This window comes from Papilio machaon, chromosome 18 (genome assembly GCF_912999745.1).
Source record: "Papilio machaon chromosome 18, ilPapMach1.1, whole genome shotgun sequence".
NCBI classification, from domain to species: Eukaryota; Metazoa; Arthropoda; class Insecta; order Lepidoptera; family Papilionidae; genus Papilio; species Papilio machaon.
In genome coordinates this window covers 3,701,119-3,721,535 of record NC_060003.1, presented here as the reverse complement: position 1 = coordinate 3,721,535, position 20,417 = coordinate 3,701,119, and the positions used below count along the sequence as shown (strand labels likewise).

The following is a 20,417-nucleotide window of genomic DNA, read 5'->3' as shown; positions in this document are numbered from 1 at the left end:
ATATCACGACCACACATAAGTCAGGCGTCAAGTGGAGTAATACCGAGTTTAGTCTGATGCGTGTACGTCCCTGAGGCCCAATTTTAGTCCTCTTTCCCCTTCCCACCCTTTTCTTATAAGGAAAGGATAGGAAGGTGAAGTGGATTTGATGCAGAGTGGGACGCATAAGAAGGGGAAATATTATCTTTCTGTGCATCTTCAAAACCGTCGATTGAAGGTAGGCAACGCATATGCATCTGCGGATTTCTATGGGCAGCGGACGCTTCGTCATTTCGGCGTATTCAGGTGGCCGCTTGCTGTTTGCCACCTTTTAATATGATAAAGGCAAAGGCCCACAGTAAGGGTAATATTTAAAAACATATAAAAGCTATTTTAATAATAAACACGTTTTCGCGAGTTCTAAATGTATTTAAGTTTTATTATACAGTTTCTCAGACTCAACCCAAATCTTAACTATATTTTCTCAAGTTTCATAAAAATGGGAACAATTTTAAATTGCATTTTATTGTTGCAGATACCAAAATAAACAATGTACAACCAAAACACCAAATTTTAAAGAACCACAGCAGTATAGAAATTCCGAAAAGATGTTATATTTCCATACAACATAAACTCTAGTAAAAGATAACATAAAATGGCTAAAGTACAGCACCAACTCTAATTAAACATTAAAATAATAATTTCTTACAAATACTCCTTTACCTAAAGCACAATATCGCATCAAAATGATTTTTAGCAGAGCTTTCAGCGGCGGTATAAAACCGACGAGGTTATGGTATTTGACTGGAATGAAGCATTTCAAAAAAATGCTCGATAGCAGACATGAAGCGGGCAACCGTCCTTTCTACCCGCGAGATCGACCACAACTTCTACAATTAATTGCCTTCAATTTAGCCGTGGTGGGTGGTATCCTCTACAGCTATGGATGGTTTACCCCCAAAGTTTGCCCAGGGGGTGACGAAACAGACGCCTGCGGTAAACAAAAGGTATGCAAAAATATCAAAGGTCAACCTTGCCCCGTTGATGAGAACGGTAGAATGCCAGAAAAATGTCCGGAACCAAACAAGTCAAAGAAGAAATAGAAAATGATTTAACTAAATAAATCTTAAAGAAGTTATTACTTTGTTTTATTTGCAATCTTAATAAAATAATAACTTCGGAAAATGGATTGGACTGATGAAGTTAAAACATTTTATGACAAGTGAAAATGAAACGATTACAACGAAAGGGAAACGAACGATAGTTGAAATTTTAACGACCAATAATAAAAACAATAATAACTTTTTGTAAAAGCTTTTAATTTTTTTGCTTATTCTATGGCGAAAAGTGCTCCGTAGCCTTGTAGATGTATAAATATGAAAAATCTGTGTGGCTTCAATACTTTGGTCCTTTGACCATTTTGAAATCTACCATGATACTATCTCCTTGGTATTTAACGAGAAAAAAGTTGATCAAAATGATACAAACATTAAAAGCTCTCGTGGTATCAGTCGGTGTAGTAGCCGCTTATCATTATTACGTCACTAAACTATAAGGTAAGAAATAACACAAGAAAGTAAAAATAAGAAATTCGTGAAAATGATTTTGTTATACAAATCAATGTAACACCGTAGTAGCAACAATAAACAAATTAGCTATTACATTAGCAATACGATAATTTAGATAGTTATTAGCTGCTTCTTATTATTATTTTTTTATATCATAAGGTGGCAAACGAGCAAACGGCCACCTGGATTCGCCGAAATAGCGAGGCGACCGTTGCCCATAGACATCCCCAAATGCAGATGCGTTGCCTACCTTTAATCATCGGAGAAGGGGACGCACAGAAAGAGGATACTTCTCCTTCCTATGCATCCCCTCTTCCGCCACTTTCCCTTCCCAACCTTTCCTCATAAGAAAAGGGTGGGAAGGGAAAGAGGACTAAAATTACCTCCGGTACCACACTCATCAGACCAACCACCAAGACCATTATTACCAAGATTCTGAACTAAACTTGTTTAAGTATCGTGTATATCATCAATTTAATTAAAATCAATTAAATAGAACGAAATTAATCTATATTTATACTTGTAAACTAATAATAAACTAAGAACATGATTTGATTGTTTGTTGATAAGACACCGAAATTGCTGAAAAATACTTTCAATGTTGGGAAGCTAAACTATTCCCGGGTGACATAGACTATATTTATGATGAGTTTTTCTAAGAATTCCGCGCAGACGAAATCGCGGGACACTGCTATAAATAATTAAAACGAAACTAATATCGAATAGTATTTAATATAATACATAACAACATTTGAAAATTAAAATCTGTATGATTAAAAAAAATATTAATGTCTTTGAAGTGTGACAAGAGCTGTCAAAATTTTATTTCAGCTTATTGATCTGTTGTTAAAAATTCGAAATTCGCCATCAAATATGGATAGAATAGAGCAATTGAAGTTAATACTACTGGTGTTATCTATGGGGTCCATCGTGCATTATACATATGGTATTTATAAACCTCCAACAACCCCACTGATGAAATACGATGAGAGGAAGCCTACGCCTATTAGCGATGACGACACAGCGACGATACAGGGCTAGGAAAATTATGAAAATTCAAAACTATTCGTAATAAATACTTGTTAATATTTTGTGTAATTATTTACAGATGTATGATATTTTCCTAATGTATTTTTTGGTTAATAAGATCGAAAAGACCAAGTTAATGAGATCCATAAGAACTTGCAAAGTAGAATGATTTGCAAAAGTAGATTATCAAAAATATTATTTACGTACTAGCTTTAACCCGCGACTCCGTCCGCGCGGAATAAAAAATAAAAAACTGGGTAAAAATTATCCTATGTCCGTTTCCTGGTTCTAAGCTACCTGCCCACCAATTTTCAGTCAAATCGATTCAGCCGTTCTTGAGTTATAAATAGTGTAACTAACACGACTTTCTTTTATATATATAGATATATATATATATATTAAATACTGCTAGTTATAGTTATAGTTATAGCTTTAGAAAAAAACATCATACCCTCTTCCGCTTTTTGCGTCCAGGAAAAGTGTTGGGAGGCTGAGGCGGTGGCGGTACGTGGTAAAAATATGGCGGATTGAAGAATTCCTCCATTCCTGTTGCAAATGGCGCCCTCAACTGTGCCATGGATCTAACAGTTCCGTATATGTTGCGGTTGCGTCCATGATTCGTTTGATACATGTTTATCATTGCACAAGTAAAGATTCCATATGCACTTATAAACTTTCACTAAAAAGCGCGGGAAAAACAGAGTTTATCTGATTTTTTTTGAGGTTTCTAATAGATAAATATTATAATTAATATTTGAATCATTAGGACCTCGTAATTTTACGAATCGATTGATATGAGCGTGCGTTATGCGGTACTGTAACTAAATGAATTGTGTATTGTAATGCAGATGAAATGATGAACACGCTCCATCTAATTATCATAGTTTATCTGTTTTTTCCAATACGATACGTGGAGCGCGACGTATCGACATAGTTTTGTTTGTGAAATGAGAGAAAAACATGCGCGCACGCATTAGCGCGCTTCGACACACTTCAATAAATTTAAAAAGTTTGTCACTTTAAAAAAAAATTTACTAATAGTTTAACGCAAATTATCACGAGGTACGATTAGAATTTTTTTGTATTTCGTTTTGAAAACGTTGGTAAAGTAATTAAAGGAAATATTATAATTGATGATATACAAAAAATACTTATTATTAAATAGGCTTCGAAACTAACTGAACCTCTAAGAAAAAATCTTTCACTATTTGGAAGCTACACTATGCTCGGGTGTCATAGGCTACAATCATTACTAGACTTTTTAACTCCGTGGAAGAAGTCGCGGGCAAATAGTTAATAATATTTGTGATCAACAAGTATCAACATTAAATTGTGAAAAAATAGCACTTTTTAAAACTTATTAAAGCCAATCTCACAGCAAACGCCATCTACAATGACGTTAATAAAACTAACAAGTATATTGAGTACTCTCTCAAAGTTTCTATTGTTAATAAGAGATGGCGCTTTACAATTGCGAGCTTTTAAAAATATTATTTAAGCTTTGTTTATTTTACAAAATTGCTTGAAAGATGAAATATAAATTTGATAAAAAGAATAAACGGTTTTTTTTTTAATTCTTATTAAATAAGTCAAGTAAAAAAGTAGAAATGAAATCCAATTATAGTCAAACACATAACATACGTCACCAATGATAGACATGTAACGGACGTCAAATTCAAAATAAATCGTGTTGAGAAAATGGCTAATAAAATTTTATAGAGCAAATAATTAAAAATGGTACTTTTATCGATACCACCGATCGTTCTTCCAACATAATTTTTATAATGGCATCAAGAACTTGCGCAAAGTTTTTTCTTTCAGTGATATGCAATAAAGTGTATTGCGCGAGTGGGAAGGACAACGGTTTTGGGAATAGCTACGTTTGGGCGGGTTCTCTGGAATCGGGGATACAAATAGGAACGCACCACAAGAAGCCAGTCATGGTAATAATACACAAGTCCTGGTGCAAAGCGTGCAAAAACCTGAAACCAAAGTTCGCATCCTCGACTGAAATACAAACATTGAGCAAACATTTTGTTATGGTTAATTTAATTGATGACGAAGAACCCGAAGGCAATACTTATTCTCCTGACGGAAGTTATATACCTAGGTAACCTGTGTTTAAAATATTTCTTTGAACAGTAGTGGGCCTAGCACGAATATTTGTGACAATCATCATCGACAAAATTTGTATTAAAATTTGTGCTGCGCCACTATCGGGCTTAAAATACACCAACAATCTCATACAAATTTTGACATGACTGACGATGAAACGAAGGTGTCGCAGAAATTCGTGCTAGTCCCACTTTTCCTATGTAATAACGAATAGATCCTGCTCCAAATTTTAATCTTAGTAGTGAGTACCCGCAGCTATTTATTACTGAGTTGTCACGTTGGGATAAAGGGGTACTTACATACTCGAAGTGCCAAATCAAACGTCGGGTGTTATCATTAGACGTTCTGTAGTTGACTCATTTTTTCATGGTAATGAATGTGCTACATTCGATTGAATCAAGAAGACACTTTAATATCTTTCAGTACCGCGTAAAAGATTCAATCGACTATGGCTCCTAGCATTTTGAAGTGATATCCGTATGTGCGAATCTTTGAGAACTTAAATGTAATGTAATTGACATTACTGGAAACTACTGAATGAGGGCTAAAAGCCAAATCTTCCATAAGATTCTTAGTCATACCTGCATCCTGTTTGTAGTGTAACAACTTTTAATTCATAATTACATATATTAAAAAACGTTCCATGCCATCATATGACACTGTGTTATTGATGATATCGTTGAATTTTTTTTCTTTTGACTTGATTTTTTTTTTCAGAATACTATTCGTCTCGCCTAAAGGTCAAGTAGACCATGATATAATTAACGAGGACGGCAGCAGTCAGCACAAATTCTTCTACAGTAGGCCGGAGCAGATCGCCAAGTCAATGAAGAAAGTAATACAGAAGTATAAATTAGAAGAGTTTAATGCGTGATTGATTATATTTAGTATCAATAAAGCGGTGGTATGCGCACTATACTGTTCTTTTCATTTAAAGAAATTCACAAAGACGTCAGGATTTAGTAATTTTTTTTTCTTATCTCCGAACTTATTCTTCGACTTATATTGGTTAATTAGTGTATAAATATATTATACGGATAGTTGAAGAGCATATATGAATAAAGTAAGGTTATATTAGTGTGGCTATTGATCTCTTAGTACGTGCATGACTAAAATCTCTACGGAAAAACAAGCACTTTCATATTTATTGTAAAGCTGTGGGCTTATAAGAATCATAGATGCGAGTGAATGGTTCATAAACAACCCTACTTTATTCAATATTTCCGATAATTAATTATAGCGTCGATATTTTCTGTATCGATATAGAAAAATCATCAATTAGACCAATCAAATAATTTATGATTGATTACTCCTTTATATTTTGAATAGCAAATCAGTAGAATATTGTCAATTGCCTTCATTTCACGTAAACCTTGTTCCAGGAGCAAGCCTTCGAAGATAAGGCTACAGATTTTGTTTCTTTGTTATGGCAAACTATTTAGTATACTACTTACGTCTTCGACGACAGGCTCGACGTACATCTCCATGGTGTTGTTGAGAGGCGGCAGCGGCATGGGCGAGGCCGCCGCGGAAGAGCGCCGCGACGCGCTCGCGCACGAGCATTGTGACACGGAGCGACGCGATCGGGGAGATTCTCTGGTGGAGAGACATTATGAAGTTAACAACATTAGTAGAACCAGCGCATAGCCATGCGACTTTGGCCGCTTGGGACTGTCACTTTGTTCAGCGGTCGCGGCCGACCCAATTGAAATAGAACAACGTGACCGATACAAAAGGCAGCAGTGCACGACCAGATTCGTGCCATTATTCCTCTGATATTGCGGATGTCCATGGGCGTCGGATCAAATAATTTAAGGCGGTCCGTTGCTCGTTTGCCCCCTTCTCTTATAAAAAATACACAAATTCATTCGGAAGGAGGAAGTATTGTGGCTAGATAGTCATAATACTTCCTCTATCAAACTAGCAAACCCCAGGGGATTGAATAAAATATGTGAAGAAGTTATCTAAGTACTCTATGGTTCCAAAACCATCTGATGTAATCGAGGGTTTTATAGTTTTTTTTAAACATTAGTACCCCTTATACCTTACGAAGAAAGCACATAGTAAAGGAGTTATTTTGAGGTTCATTGCAGTACATTTATTGATAGAAAAAGAAATTGTCGCCTCAACATTAACATACCTCGTACAGGAAATTAAAAGTATAGAACACAAGGTTTTGTGATAAAAATGTGCTGCGACATTTATTTAAACAATGCACTTCCTCTTATAAGCTTTTACGTTCATTCAAAACAAGCAGAGATTGTTTATCTAGTTATAACAATTGCGAAATATTGACAAAGGGCTTACGATGGTTGGTATAATAAACAGGATTTACCGTTGCTGGCCACTTTGAATTGCAAAATGAAGGCCCTTTTTCATTAGAAGCAACTGTTAATTTAGGTACTAAAAAATAGAAAGTATCTTTGTAGTTATAGAAACCTTTGCTTTGAGATCTATGCAGAGGAAGATTCACGCCAGTTACGTGATCCATGTTCCTCTAATCATCCTCTACGATTCATCTCAACTTTGCAACAATCATTTTTTACTTCATGCTGATATGATTAATAAGCGAAAATACGTCAAGATTTAGATCACAGTCATGTATTGATTTATATACCTTGAGAACTGGCTATTTGAAGTCACCAATTTTTAGAGTTCATAAATACTAATTTTTGTATTTATGAACTCTAAAAATTAGTGACTTTGTTTGTTACTCTAATTCATACGATAAAAATCATTAGACAAAATATGGTGACAATGACCTCTATTGATATATTTACCGTCTGCTTCTCCGACACACGTGGCGCGTCACTCGGTCGCACCTGCATCTCACGGGCACAAAGTACCCCAGCTGAGGCAAAGGTCCTGGCTCTGTGGAGTCACTTGAATCACTCCACTCAGCTTGGCTGAATGGATCGAAGTCCAGTGCCGACGGCATAATGTTTTTAACCTTCTTCTAATTAAAATTTTGTTATGTTTCTTTGCTTTGTCACTTTTTGGCGCGACTTTTATAATGTGCTTGAATATCTATGACAGGTTATTTTTTAACTGTTTTTTTTTTCTAAAATAGGCGGTAAAACGTCTTAACGAGAGCGTCGCGGCGATTGAAATAACCTAAATTTATTTATTTTGGCGTGTAAACAAATGTTATCAAGCTAAATTCGGGTGCGTTTCGCTACAATTAGGGACAAACGTTATAAACGATAAGCCGTTACGATAAGATTTGGTTCGATAATATAATAGAAAGTATTGAAACTACAGAACTACAAGAACTGTTTTAATAGATTGTACAAACAGAATTTGGCACCATATTTTTTTTACATATAATAAACTAAACGTGACGTTGATAATAATAAATCTAACACACTTTCGATATTAATTTGTGATTTTGCTACCAAAGATAGAAAGTAATTTATTTTGGGATCACATCTGGCGAAGTTTGGTGTGTGTCGGTTTGGTTTGCGCTCTTGTATATTTTTGTATTGCTACACGAATCTATAAATAGTTCACGTTTGAATCTGCGACAAAGATTTACTTCTTTACATCAATATGCAACTTTTTGTCACAATGATCAATGATATGTTCGGTATTTTTAGTTACTTTGCATAAATATAGACGTTATAAATCTAGGATTTTTAGAATATTTGATTGACGACAAGTACCATCGATAGCCTGACTTTTGCAAGAAGTTGAAATGAACCAAGTCAGTACATTCTAGTCACGTGTCGTATCAGGAATATTTCATTACTCAACGCTTTAATATACGATGAGGAACGATTTGTTCATGACTAAATGCATAAGACGCACTAGCTGATTGTGCATTGTAAATTAATTGCCTATAAACAAACATCAGTGGCAGAGTGTAGAATTCTTACACATAGTTACATAATATAAAGACTGTATTTTCAGTTAAAATACTAAATAGTCTTGACCGTTAATTAATTATATCAATTGAAACCTAATGTAAGTTGTAAGAAAGTTATAGGGTCACTCAAAGAGACCGAAGATGAATGTCCTTTGTTCAGTCTAAACAACCAAGTTCCAAGAACTAATTAAATATATGAATACTTATTAAACAATTCTTCCAAGTCTATGTGGAACGAACTTATTACAAAATTGGCTTAATTTTATCCTTCTTGTGGTTTTACAAATACAACAGGGATGACATTATATTTAACTGATTTAAAAAAGGAGGAGGTTCTCAACCCGTCTGTACTTTTTTGCAGTCCTTTCGGTGATGGAAACCAATGTCTAATTGTTATTGATGCTGTTTCACTGCCTTTCACTGTTATATATTTCTAGTTATACTAAAAAAAACCTCACCGAGATTAAAGCTAAGCTCAAAAAAGCATGGATTCCGGTCTCTAACGTGACTGTACGTGCATTCCATAAGTTTAGGGAAGATTCCTGTTTATTTTTCTTTTTACATCTCCCCGGTGACGCATAAACGCACCGGTGTTGATGTAATTATGAATGGTTGAGTTATAAAAAAACGTTGCCCGTGAGAAATTTTGGGACATTGCCCCGTGACTATGATCAGAAGATAGTGTAGTTTAAAATCATCTCACATGATAATATTTTAAGGTTAGAATGATGTCAGGTAATTCGATAGAAAAGAACTTATGATATGAAAAAAAAAAACAATTAAAAAAGTTTGGCACTAAATCTGCTATTCAGTCACTTTGATACACAAGATATTCTAAAACTGTTTGGCTTATAATGTCGCATATATCTTTCAACGATCTCATGTGAAAACGTGTTAAAATCCTTCTAACGAAACATTATGAGGTAAAGCTAAAGTCGTGCACTCATCAGTATTCTTTATCCGTTTGTTTCGTCGGTTAGAAACTGTTTTGAATAACTGACGCATAGGGTTTTAAAATAAATTGTACACGGTGACAATTTCTTTTACTTCCTTTTCTAGGTTAAGAAAGATATCATATATAGTTAGGAAAGATAAAAGATATTAACTCGCGGTTTTTTCATTTTAAATTAAACAAACTTTTTTTTCTTTTTATGCATAAACTTGACATAACTAATCGTGCACGGGATAACAATGCAATCATTAAAGGAAATATTTCCGACTTTAAAAATAAAGAAAATTAAGTCGTTTTTTTGCAAATCACTAGCCTGTATGTTTAGTCAAGAAATTGTTACGTGTAGGTAAAAGGTTGCATCACCGCTTTCTGTAAACAGACAAAATCAGTATTGGCAGCGTACAAATGATCGAAGACTATTTGACTGTTACTATACCTCGTTACAATCCAACACCGAATGGAGGAACGTCAAATTCTACACATTTCGATATTTTATATTTTTATATCAAAATGTGGCAAACGAGCAAACGGCCACTTGAATTCGCCTAAATAGCGAGGTGACCGTTGCCAAAGGCACCAGAAAATGCAGATGCGTTGCCTACCTTAAATCAGCGAAGAAGAAAACCCACAGAAAGAGGATACTATTTACCTTCCTATGCTTGGGCCAAATACACTTTCCATTAAAGGACCAAAATTAGGCCTCCGGAACCAACCTCATCAGACGAAACGCGGAATTACTTCCACTTCACGCCCTGTCTTCTGTGTGGTCGTGGTATTTCACCAGTCGACCCGGCCCATTCGTGCACCCAACATTTTTTTGTAGTTGCCGTATCTTCCACTAAATACTTTGGGTTTAGGTTGGGCTGGATAGATTTGAGGTATCCATAGTAAAGATAAACATGTTAGCTTTTGTAATGACCGACGGTCGAGGAAACTACAATCTGTACACCGTATAATTAAATTCCAAACACAACATACAGAAAGAAAGATCTACGTTGTGATACATTTTAAGTGGTAGAAGAAAAAACTGTCGTAATGTTTAAATTTAAAGCAATTGATTTGTGATACGACGCAAATAAACAAATGGTAAAATTTAAGTGACCATAGAAAATCTTGGAACATAATACTAAAGACTATAACCAAATTGAAGTTACGTTATATATAGTAACTATAGCATGTGGCACAGACATATTGACATCCTTTTCAATCTCTTTGATAAAATAGACATAACGATATGTTTTAGTAAATAAATGTTAGTGGAAACTCGCCGTTAACAAACAACATCTGTTTGAAAATTGGAAGAGCTTCTTTTATTGTACACATAATGTTATACAATAGAAGCCATCTCTAGCATCTTCGAGTAAACGTCGTTACGTTCAATTATTGGGAGATACAAGTCGATTATCTGACTGGCGAGCGAATAATGTTTATATTAAGGGTTATCGTAAAGAAACGGACGTAGTTAGGCACAACAAGTCGGAAACTATGGATTAGATCTGTGTGTTTCCATTGTCAAAACAGTCGTATAAAATATCTTAGTATCCCGCTCATACTCCTTGAAAAAATAGACAGCAAAAAAGTTTGAATTACGAAAGAACTGTCAAAATAAATATGCATAGTAGTACTTTGCTGACATATACATAGTAGAATAGCGAAGTGACCACTGTCTATAAACATCTGCGATATCTTTAATGAACAGAGAACAGACCTTTTTTCTCGATGTCATTATTTATGTTCAGAAAAAGATTTTTACATTAAAAATTTATTAAAAAGCAACGTGCCTCTTTGTATTTATCTTTTTGATTGTAATTGAAAATAGGGTTGGACACCAAGTTTAGTTTTCTTGTAGTATAATATTTCCTTACAATAAAAACTAAGCGATACTAAGAAACCGGGTCGTTTACACAATTTTTTGTGTTCACACGTGGCTTTTGTTTTTTTATTTCCTGTTTTAAGTACCAGAACACTTTGACCAACCGCATAACTTAAATATACGAGTATTCTATTAGCTTTTGCCCGTATTCCGTCCGCTCGGGGTTTAAAAAAACTTAGTACTGTGTTCTTCCAGACTATGTTCTAGATTTATGCACAATTGCAGATTTGTAATATTAGTAAGATTTCAAGATTGTATAATTATTAAAATCAATACCTAAAATATAATTCGATAAAATGTATAATATAATTTCGTCTTGTACGGCCACGATCTGATTTCATTAGTTCATTAAGTTATGTCCATGTACGATTTCTCTCTTTAGTGACTGAGAGTGTGGCAACTAGTGTTTTTAGTGATACTTTACTTATCCGATTAAATCCACTGCTTTATAACTAAATCATCAACTTATTACCTTTAGAAACTTCTGATTTTTTTCTTAAATAAACAACCAATATAATATCGAAAGTTACATACAATTAAACAGATCTATCGGCATGTAACGGATCATCAACAATCATCACACAAAGATTTTAGTATGCGTCATATTCATCATAAACCGACAACAAGCAATGTTACAAATGCCCGTCTCAAAGCTATGATTTATACATATTATATTTGTTAATAAACAACGTCTGTGCAAGACCATTCATAAGATTTGTTGGGTTTTTATTTGGACTTGTCATGTCTAATGATAACATTCATACAAATGAAACATCGTTTCTCTTTGTCAGATATTTCTATGTAAGCAACATATGGTCTCCCTGATTCTAAAGTCATGTAAATATAGCCTTTTAGTTTATACTATAATATGCTTTTTGAAAAACAAAACTTTTTTATTTTAAATACAGATGATTTTGAATATACTCGTACACTCCAAAAATATTCTAGATTAAGTACTTTTTCTCACATAAAGCGTGACCAGAATTATAAAAAACCCTCGCCATAATGCGGAAAAATAAGGAAATAATTTCTTCGTGTCCACTAGAACATGATGTAATAAAGCAGCCGATTGAAGTGTCCCCAGACCACGATTTTTATATTCTTGGTTAGGCTATATAACAATAGCTCTTTTTTACACTACAAAAACTTATCTTTCGTCTTCAGTATTTCTCACAACCAATAATATGGTCTGCTAAAGGTATACACAGATTTCTGTTCTAATATCTTACTTCTTACTAATATATAAAATGCAGAAGTTTAGATGGATGGATGTTTGTTAGTAGGTATCTCCGGAACGGCTCAACAGATCTTGATGAAATTTAGTACAGATTTAGACATGGACATAGTTTGGAAAAACACATAGGCTACTTATTAAGTTTTTTTCCGCGCGGAAGGAGTCACAGGCATCAGCTAGTCTTGTAGAACAGATGAAAGAACGAAACGTTCAAGTTTTTATTAGAACGTTATACACAAGGCCATCTTGTCTGGCGGGACTACTACTTGTCTACGGCCAATTATTTTATTTGGGTCAGTTATTATTACTACAAACTATAGTTTTCATTGATTTCTGACAAATGAAATAAACAATTTGTGTACATATGTATTATACCTAATAAACATTTTTTTCTCGTTTTCTTGTTTGTTTTAGTTTAATATATAGAATATTACATTAAACGAATACGCATAATGTTACAAAGTGAATAACATATTAATATAATAGTTACTAGCTTATGCCCGCGATTCCGTCCGCGCGGAATTAAAATAAAACTTAAAAAATTGCCTAGAACTAAACTAAATTTCATCAAGATTTATCTTTAGATGGATGGATGGATGGATGGATGTTTGTTTAAAGGTATCTTCGGAACGGCTCAACGGATTTTGATGAAACTTGGCACAGACGTAGAACATAACCTGGAAGAACACATAGGCTACTAATCAAGTTTTTTTTTTTAACTCCGCGCGGACGGAGTCGCGGGCGACAGCTAGTTTATAATAATAGTAAAAAGTAAGATATTGTATATCGTAAATCATCATGTTAATAATTTCTATTATCTCTTTAAATTAATTCATTAACTTTTTATAACTTGTAGACAGAGTTGAAAGCGATAGTCTAAACAATTCTAAAACTAATCTATTTACGTGAATGCTGTAAATCTTTCAGTTTGTTTGTGTAGCCGAGCCTCGTATGGCCGATCCAATAAGAATTCATTCCTCTTTGCCTTAAAGCCAATTATATATATTTTCGTGGAACGCTGTCGGTTCGTTTAAATGTCTCTAACGATACCGACGACATATTTTTTTTACTCGACTACCACTAAAATATTTTTGGGAAGTATTTAAAAATTGGATACCAATAATGGAAGATGTATGAACCATGACAGTTTCATTCTGGTAGAGAATGAATTTAAAAAAATACGAAATGGAAATACTTTACTAATAATTCTAATGTACGAAAAACATTTCGCGATATAAGCTTTCACCTTAATTGGACGAATTTAAAAAGATCCTTTCTGCTTGTCTATGCAATAAAGGAAACTTTTATTCAATGTTTTTAATCTCTGGACCTAGTAATTATATATAGTCAAACTTGGGTAAGCGAGAGATCTCTATAGGAGAATAATATATTGCGGTCCCTTAGACTCTCTCTTATTCAGGTTCAACTGTATATGTCAATATTATAAACATTAATATCTTTGGGTTCTTCGAATACTGATTGTTATCGTCGTAACCCAATTGAGATAAATGAGAGAAAAAAATTATAGATAATTGTGCTCTTGTGCAGTGACAAATTTATATATAGGTAACTGTGTCCATTGTCGCAGCCCGCATGACGGCACAGTAATTAAAATTCTCGTCCATCACGCTCGTTGCCCGTCAATTGGGTGATGGTACCCCATTCAGACATTGAGGTAATATTATCTATGAATAACAAATGCATCAATACTTATTTATAATGTGTTTGTAATTGATTATGTATTGGTCAATTTAAAACTGCACAAGTTGAGTTTTATTAGTACTTGTTCATAATAATTTATCTTACTAATATGTGCGAAAGTTTAGATCAATGGATGCATGTTAGTTGGAAGGTATCTCTGTAACGGCTCAACGAATCTTGATGAAATTTGACACTGATGTAGGACATAGTCTGGAAGAATACATAGGCTACTTACTATGTTTATTTAATACGCGCACAAAGTCGCAGTCGACAGCTAGTGTAGTTATATTTCAATAAGAAAGTGAAACGTCAGTCCCTACAATACAGGGAATGTAAAAATACCAGCAGATTCAAGCCCAAAATAAGAAGAAATTAGAAGTTCACGTGTACTTCATCATACGAATTGAATCACTAAATGAAAGTGACGTACAGACAACATTGTCCGTATATTTGACGTCACTTAACACTTTTCATACGTGTTTACTCACTCAATCCGACCCAATTTTCTCACGGTATCATGCAAACTTACAACAATTAATATGAACCTTAAACCATCGTGTTACGATTGATTTTAGCTTGATATAACTCTATTAGAAATATTACAATACCCATGGGTGCAGTCACTTCGGTAATGGAGGTATTGTAATCCAAAATAAACATCAGTAAATATACTTTACTACTACTTTACTTATACGAACGACGAAAATACAAAATCTGTAGTTAAGGAATTATTGAGCCGTAGACTGATTGATAAATCTTACTAATATTATAAACTAGCTTTTACCCGCGACTTCGTCCGCGTGGAATAAAAAATAGAAAACGGGGTAAAAATTATCCTATGTCCGTTTCCTGGTTCTAAGCTACCTGCCCACCAATTTTCAGTCAAATCGATTCAGTCGTTCTTGAGTTATAAATTAACTAACACATCTTTCTTTTATATATATAGATGACAATGTTTGGATGGATGGATGTTTGTAATTACGTATCTCCAAAACGGCTTAAATGATCTAAATGAAATTTGACACAGATGTAGAACATAGTCTGAAAGAACACATAGGCTTTTTCTTAAATTCCGCACCGACGAAGTCGCGGACGACAGCCAGTTTTACGGCTGATATCGCTTAAATAATATAGAGCTTTAAGCTATTGAAGCTTTCCGACGCATGCAATTAATGCTTCTGTAGTATGCTGTGCGTTAACAGAGCCAGTTGAGAGTTGTGAATGAATGTACAATATGCTAAATGTACTCCATTGTAGTTTATTAACCGACTTTGAAATGGAGGAACAATGCTTGCATTCGAAGGATCTACTGTTACATGAGTAATTATACCGTAGCCTCCATGAATATCTAGTTTTCTGTTTTTCCTATATTGTCTAATAAAAACAGAGATAATAATAAGTCTGCACAGACAGAACTTACGGAAACTTTTACGAGGAGCTAAACTTGATTTCTAAATAGGTATTTTTGCTTACAATTGTCGGTATCTTTTTATCATATTATGAGAAGGATAAGTATATCTCTAAAATAGCTCTTTCTGTGTTAATCGGTAGACCCTTATTGTACTTTTAAATACAAAAGGATGAAATGCTGTTAATAAGCGTAAAAGTCACAAGGGAAGTGTATTTTGCTCAGGAAGACTTTTCGCGCCGATGGATACGAAAACTAATCGAGATGAGAGCAGCCAGCGTGTCTGTCCGTGCATAAAATATAAGCCTATACTAATATATGTCACCGCTAATTTGTAAACTTAGTTAGTTTAAAAAATGACTATAGTCAACAAACAGTAAATTGTTTACTGAAGTTATAATTCATAATTTAAAGTTTATTAACTATTCCAGTCAGGGAGTTAGTCGTTAGCATTTAAGTCAGAATCGATATGAATTATAATGGTTTGGTTTGTTCATTTGTAATCGAAGAAATAAAGTTTTGATGTGTTTGCTCACATTTTGCCGAGACTACATAATATTATGGTTAGCGAAATTATAAAATAACGATGATTGTAATCTGACGGTGACATATACATAAAAAGCTTCAGTTATTTGCGCCGCGCCAGAGCCGAGCTCCAACTATTCCCGTATTATCTCCACGGGATTTAAATGCGTATTCTACGGATAATGAAAAAGTTCATATCGCCATTATATTGTCATTTCTACACTGTAATATCTTTTAGCAAAAGAATTAATACAATAAGAAGAGAAATACAATTTGTAACATTTTCACGACCTGCAAATAACAAGAAATGAAAATAAACAATGTAAACTATGTATAGCTTGCTCTCTTTCTATTGTCTACATTATATCTTTCGTCTCTCTCATGTAACGTAATGTGCCTAAACGTGACGAGTCTTTGTAACTTGTAATTTTATTCCAAAAATAATAGAACCACTGCTTCATTACATAACATTAAAGCCAGACATTCAATATTATATTCTAAAATAGCTGAAGTACCACTGTTAGCTTAAAGCTCAAATAGATTGCAACATACTAGCAACAAATATATTATTGAATAGCACGAAACAGAACCACTTCCTACTTAACTGTACGCTTTGGTAAAGTTGATTGTAGTTAACATGAAATATAAATATACTATAAAATTATTTACCTTTGATAAATAAAAAAATAGATCAACCAAACATGCAATCGTCTGTTTTTTCGGTAATGAATGCTATTTTAATTGCGTTGTCCATCAATCTTTTTTAAGCTTACCTTCCACATACATATCTAGAACATTACAAGATATACGTACGTGTCTCCCAAATTATACATTGAGTACTTTGGTGTATCAGAGTAGGTCCGTTCTATATTAGTTCATCGACCGAGTTGACATCTTGCACATGGTTTCAACTTGTTGCGAGGTATAATTGGTCGACCCATATTCGCTCGACGTGAAATAACTTCGGATAAATCATGAATGTGGTAAACGAACAAATCTAATAGAAAAAAGGATTTTATAAATTGTTCATGTATAAATAAATACACCAAACCAATGGTAACGGCTTCTGAGACCAAAACCTCTGTATAAAACATATCGTCATCCCTGTCATTATCTTTGACAAAACAGAAATAACAATATGTTTAAACGCAGATTTCGATCTTAGAAACCCACGATTACTAAGCTTACTAGCTTAAGCTAACTATAGTAAATTTTTATGTTATTAATTAGTGAGGACTGATAGACTTAATTTATAAATCGCTCTAAAATCAGACCACTTTTGCTATTGTCTAAGTTTTTTAATCTGTAGATATGTTTAGCAAATCACACAATGCCACCATCATTGCTGTTACAAATATGGTAGCATCATTATAATAGCAATCAGCTAACAATCGAAGAATATAATAATAATGTTAATAATGTACCAATTGATTGAAACACCCAATTAGAGTTAAAATACCAAAAAAAAAATCGTCTCAATTCCTTCTCGACAGGCGATTTACATTGAGAATTGGATGGAGGGCATTGTCGCGAAACGAGGGTCGCTTACGGTGACCCGATTTAACTCAAATACGATCGTACAAGCCCGTACATACTTAACTTGCTGTCTGGCCAATTGTATTGTGTTTAATGCAATCGAAACGAACGTGGGGCTTTGATTTTTTTATTACGCGATTGCAAAGAATACATAATTAAGATTATATACTAAAACATTCTAAATTCTAAATCTTTTAGAAGTACGAGACATAAATTATGTCATACACGACACGACGGGTCGTTCTCCGTAGCTTTCATAACTAGGTTTATTGCTGACGTTTAAACTGTCTACAATAAATATTTATTTTACTGACTTACAATTATACATACATAATATGTAATAACATAAGCAGTAATAGATCAATAGCAGAGCCTTATTATAAGCAAAAGGAGTGTAGTTGCTAGAGGACTTTTGTATAATTATTTTACTCCTTTCTTATCAATTATTCGATACTATTAAAGAAACTAAATGTATAAGTCTAAACTACATGATTTAGGGTTACTGAAAAACAATTATGTTACATTCAATCAACATTTAAACTTCATAAGTTGTATACTAACCAATGAAGAAATGTAATTGACGTTAACAACAAACATCTCCGCCATCTTAAAGTGTTTTAAGAGTACATTAGCCGATTGTATCATATTTCACGAAATAAATTCGTTTTATCTCAATACGCGAAACAACTTTACGTAATTTTCTTCGAGTTTTAAATTTCAATAATCCCTATCAATTTCATTAAGCGTCAAATTACTAGCTAGGGTCCTCAACAAATTTTATTTTCCTTTACCTCTGTACTTACACGAGATTTATCCACGAAATTAAAAAGAACATTATGAAGAACAAATTATTTTTAATTGTATATATTTTAATATGTTTGTTAGTTATAACTACAAATTAAAAAAAAAACATGTAACCTGTATTAATTTTGCCTTAAAGGCCGGCAAGGAATCCGAGGTTCCTCTCGTAGGTGATCTATTTTATTCCTTTTTTCTTCATTTACCCCTTCCCCTATAAAAATAATGCATCCCTCTTTTAAAACAAAAACCAATATGTTTAACAAAATGTCGAAACCCACGAGTATAAAATGTATTCTCAATTTATTAATCGACATTGTTTAGAGCTCACGAAATGGAAAGTGGTTCAATACTCCTTATCTTCAATTGTCCGTTATGGCTCACTACATTGATAAAGTTGTTAGGGTCCTTCAAGAAGCGAGCGTATCACCATCTCAAAGGCCGGCAACGCATCTGCGATTCCTCTGGTATTGCAGATGTCCATGGGCGTCGATGAACACCTTGGTGTTCCCGCTGCTCGTTTGCCCCTTCTCTTATAAAAAAAAAAAGTTATTGGTAGTAACTCTTCAACTCTAATATAAAAAATATTTGTTTCACCACATATCACACAAAAAATTCTTTAACCGATAAAATTCTTCGAAAACAAACGTCTTTCATAATAAATGAAAGAAATGAAAAAAAAAAAAGAATTTCATTTGCGTTCCATTGCGTGATGTTATTTAATCAAAGTTATTTATTGTATAATTTTTGCGTTGTCGTCAACATTTTCATTATGTCTTGACATGGCTATATATTATCTTATGATTTATATGTTAATTTTATTATGTATTTTGTAGAAATATTGTACAATTTATCCACAATATTGACCCTACTATGATATATTTGCAATCCACTTGCTAATATTAGAATCGTGAAAGACCTGAGCCATTAACAAGCTAACTGATAACATAAACAACTAAGAAAAAAATAACAGAGACATCGTTACAATCTAAGCTTTTAAGATTAAGAAGAATCGCAATTGTAGATAGTAAGAAGCTTTTAAAAACTTTTAATTTTCTAAGAGCTATATAGAAAAAAAAATTCGTTCCAAGGTTCAAAACTAGACTGCGTACATTTTGAAAATGTCACAGTTTCACCAGTTACACGCTATGACGTCAGAAGAGCTTTGAACGGGAGTATTTTGCTTCTTTTCGTCTAATAATACGTAACGAATCTACGACATAAGGTTATTTATCTCAGCATCTTTTCTTTCGCCGCCTACATGTTTTAATTGAAAGGGGGACAGTAAACAAGCCAATTTTTAAATTAAGAATGGACGCATTTTTCTTCTTTATTACCAAGTGTGTTCTGCCAGTTGTTGATATTAATATACTTTTTCAAATAACAAATCATATTTATTGCCAGGGACCGTATTATTTGTATAGTTCAGATCTTAAAAAATTATAGTGAGACTAAAGATTTTTTTTCACTTTTTTATTTTTTTAATGCATAGTGCAGCTAGGTAAAGTTGTTAGTAATTACTTCCTGTATTGTTTACTTTCGTCATAAGCTTCATTCAAAGACAAAGGGTTTAAAAATTAATTATTCCGTATGTGTTAATTTTGTTACAGGATAATGGAACGTATGTCCGTGTAGTTAGATCGAAATTTATTAGATAAATTAAGTTAGCGCCGCTTAAAGGAACACACAATTATCTTGTGTGCAGTTGTCATTAACAAGATCCGCCTGCGAAATATTTTCACATCCGATCCCGTGCAGGTCAACGATTTACACGTCTAAAAATATAATTTTCTCTGAAGTTTAGCACACTGGATAACGAATTTCACTTTTCACT

At 33.6% G+C, this 20,417-nt stretch overlaps 2 protein-coding genes across 2 annotated transcripts in view; one reads left to right on the top strand and one right to left on the bottom strand.

The window, feature by feature from the left end:
* The window catches only part of LOC106707500 (tight junction protein ZO-1), a 91,924-nt gene that overhangs the window by 40,730 nt on the left and 30,777 nt on the right, over positions 1-20,417 (bottom strand). The window contains exon 3 of the mRNA XM_045682075.1: positions 6,146-6,287. Within this exon, the coding sequence (XP_045538031.1) occupies positions 6,146-6,287 (142 nt within the window). The remainder of the gene's footprint in view (positions 1-6,145; positions 6,288-20,417) is intronic.
* Positions 4,270-5,597, top strand: LOC106721148 (thioredoxin domain-containing protein 12). Its single transcript, XM_014516024.2, has 2 exons — positions 4,270-4,686; positions 5,409-5,597. The coding sequence occupies exons 1-2, from the start codon at positions 4,361-4,363 to the stop codon at positions 5,563-5,565; spliced, it is 483 nt and encodes a 160-aa protein (XP_014371510.2). The 5' UTR covers positions 4,270-4,360; the 3' UTR covers positions 5,566-5,597.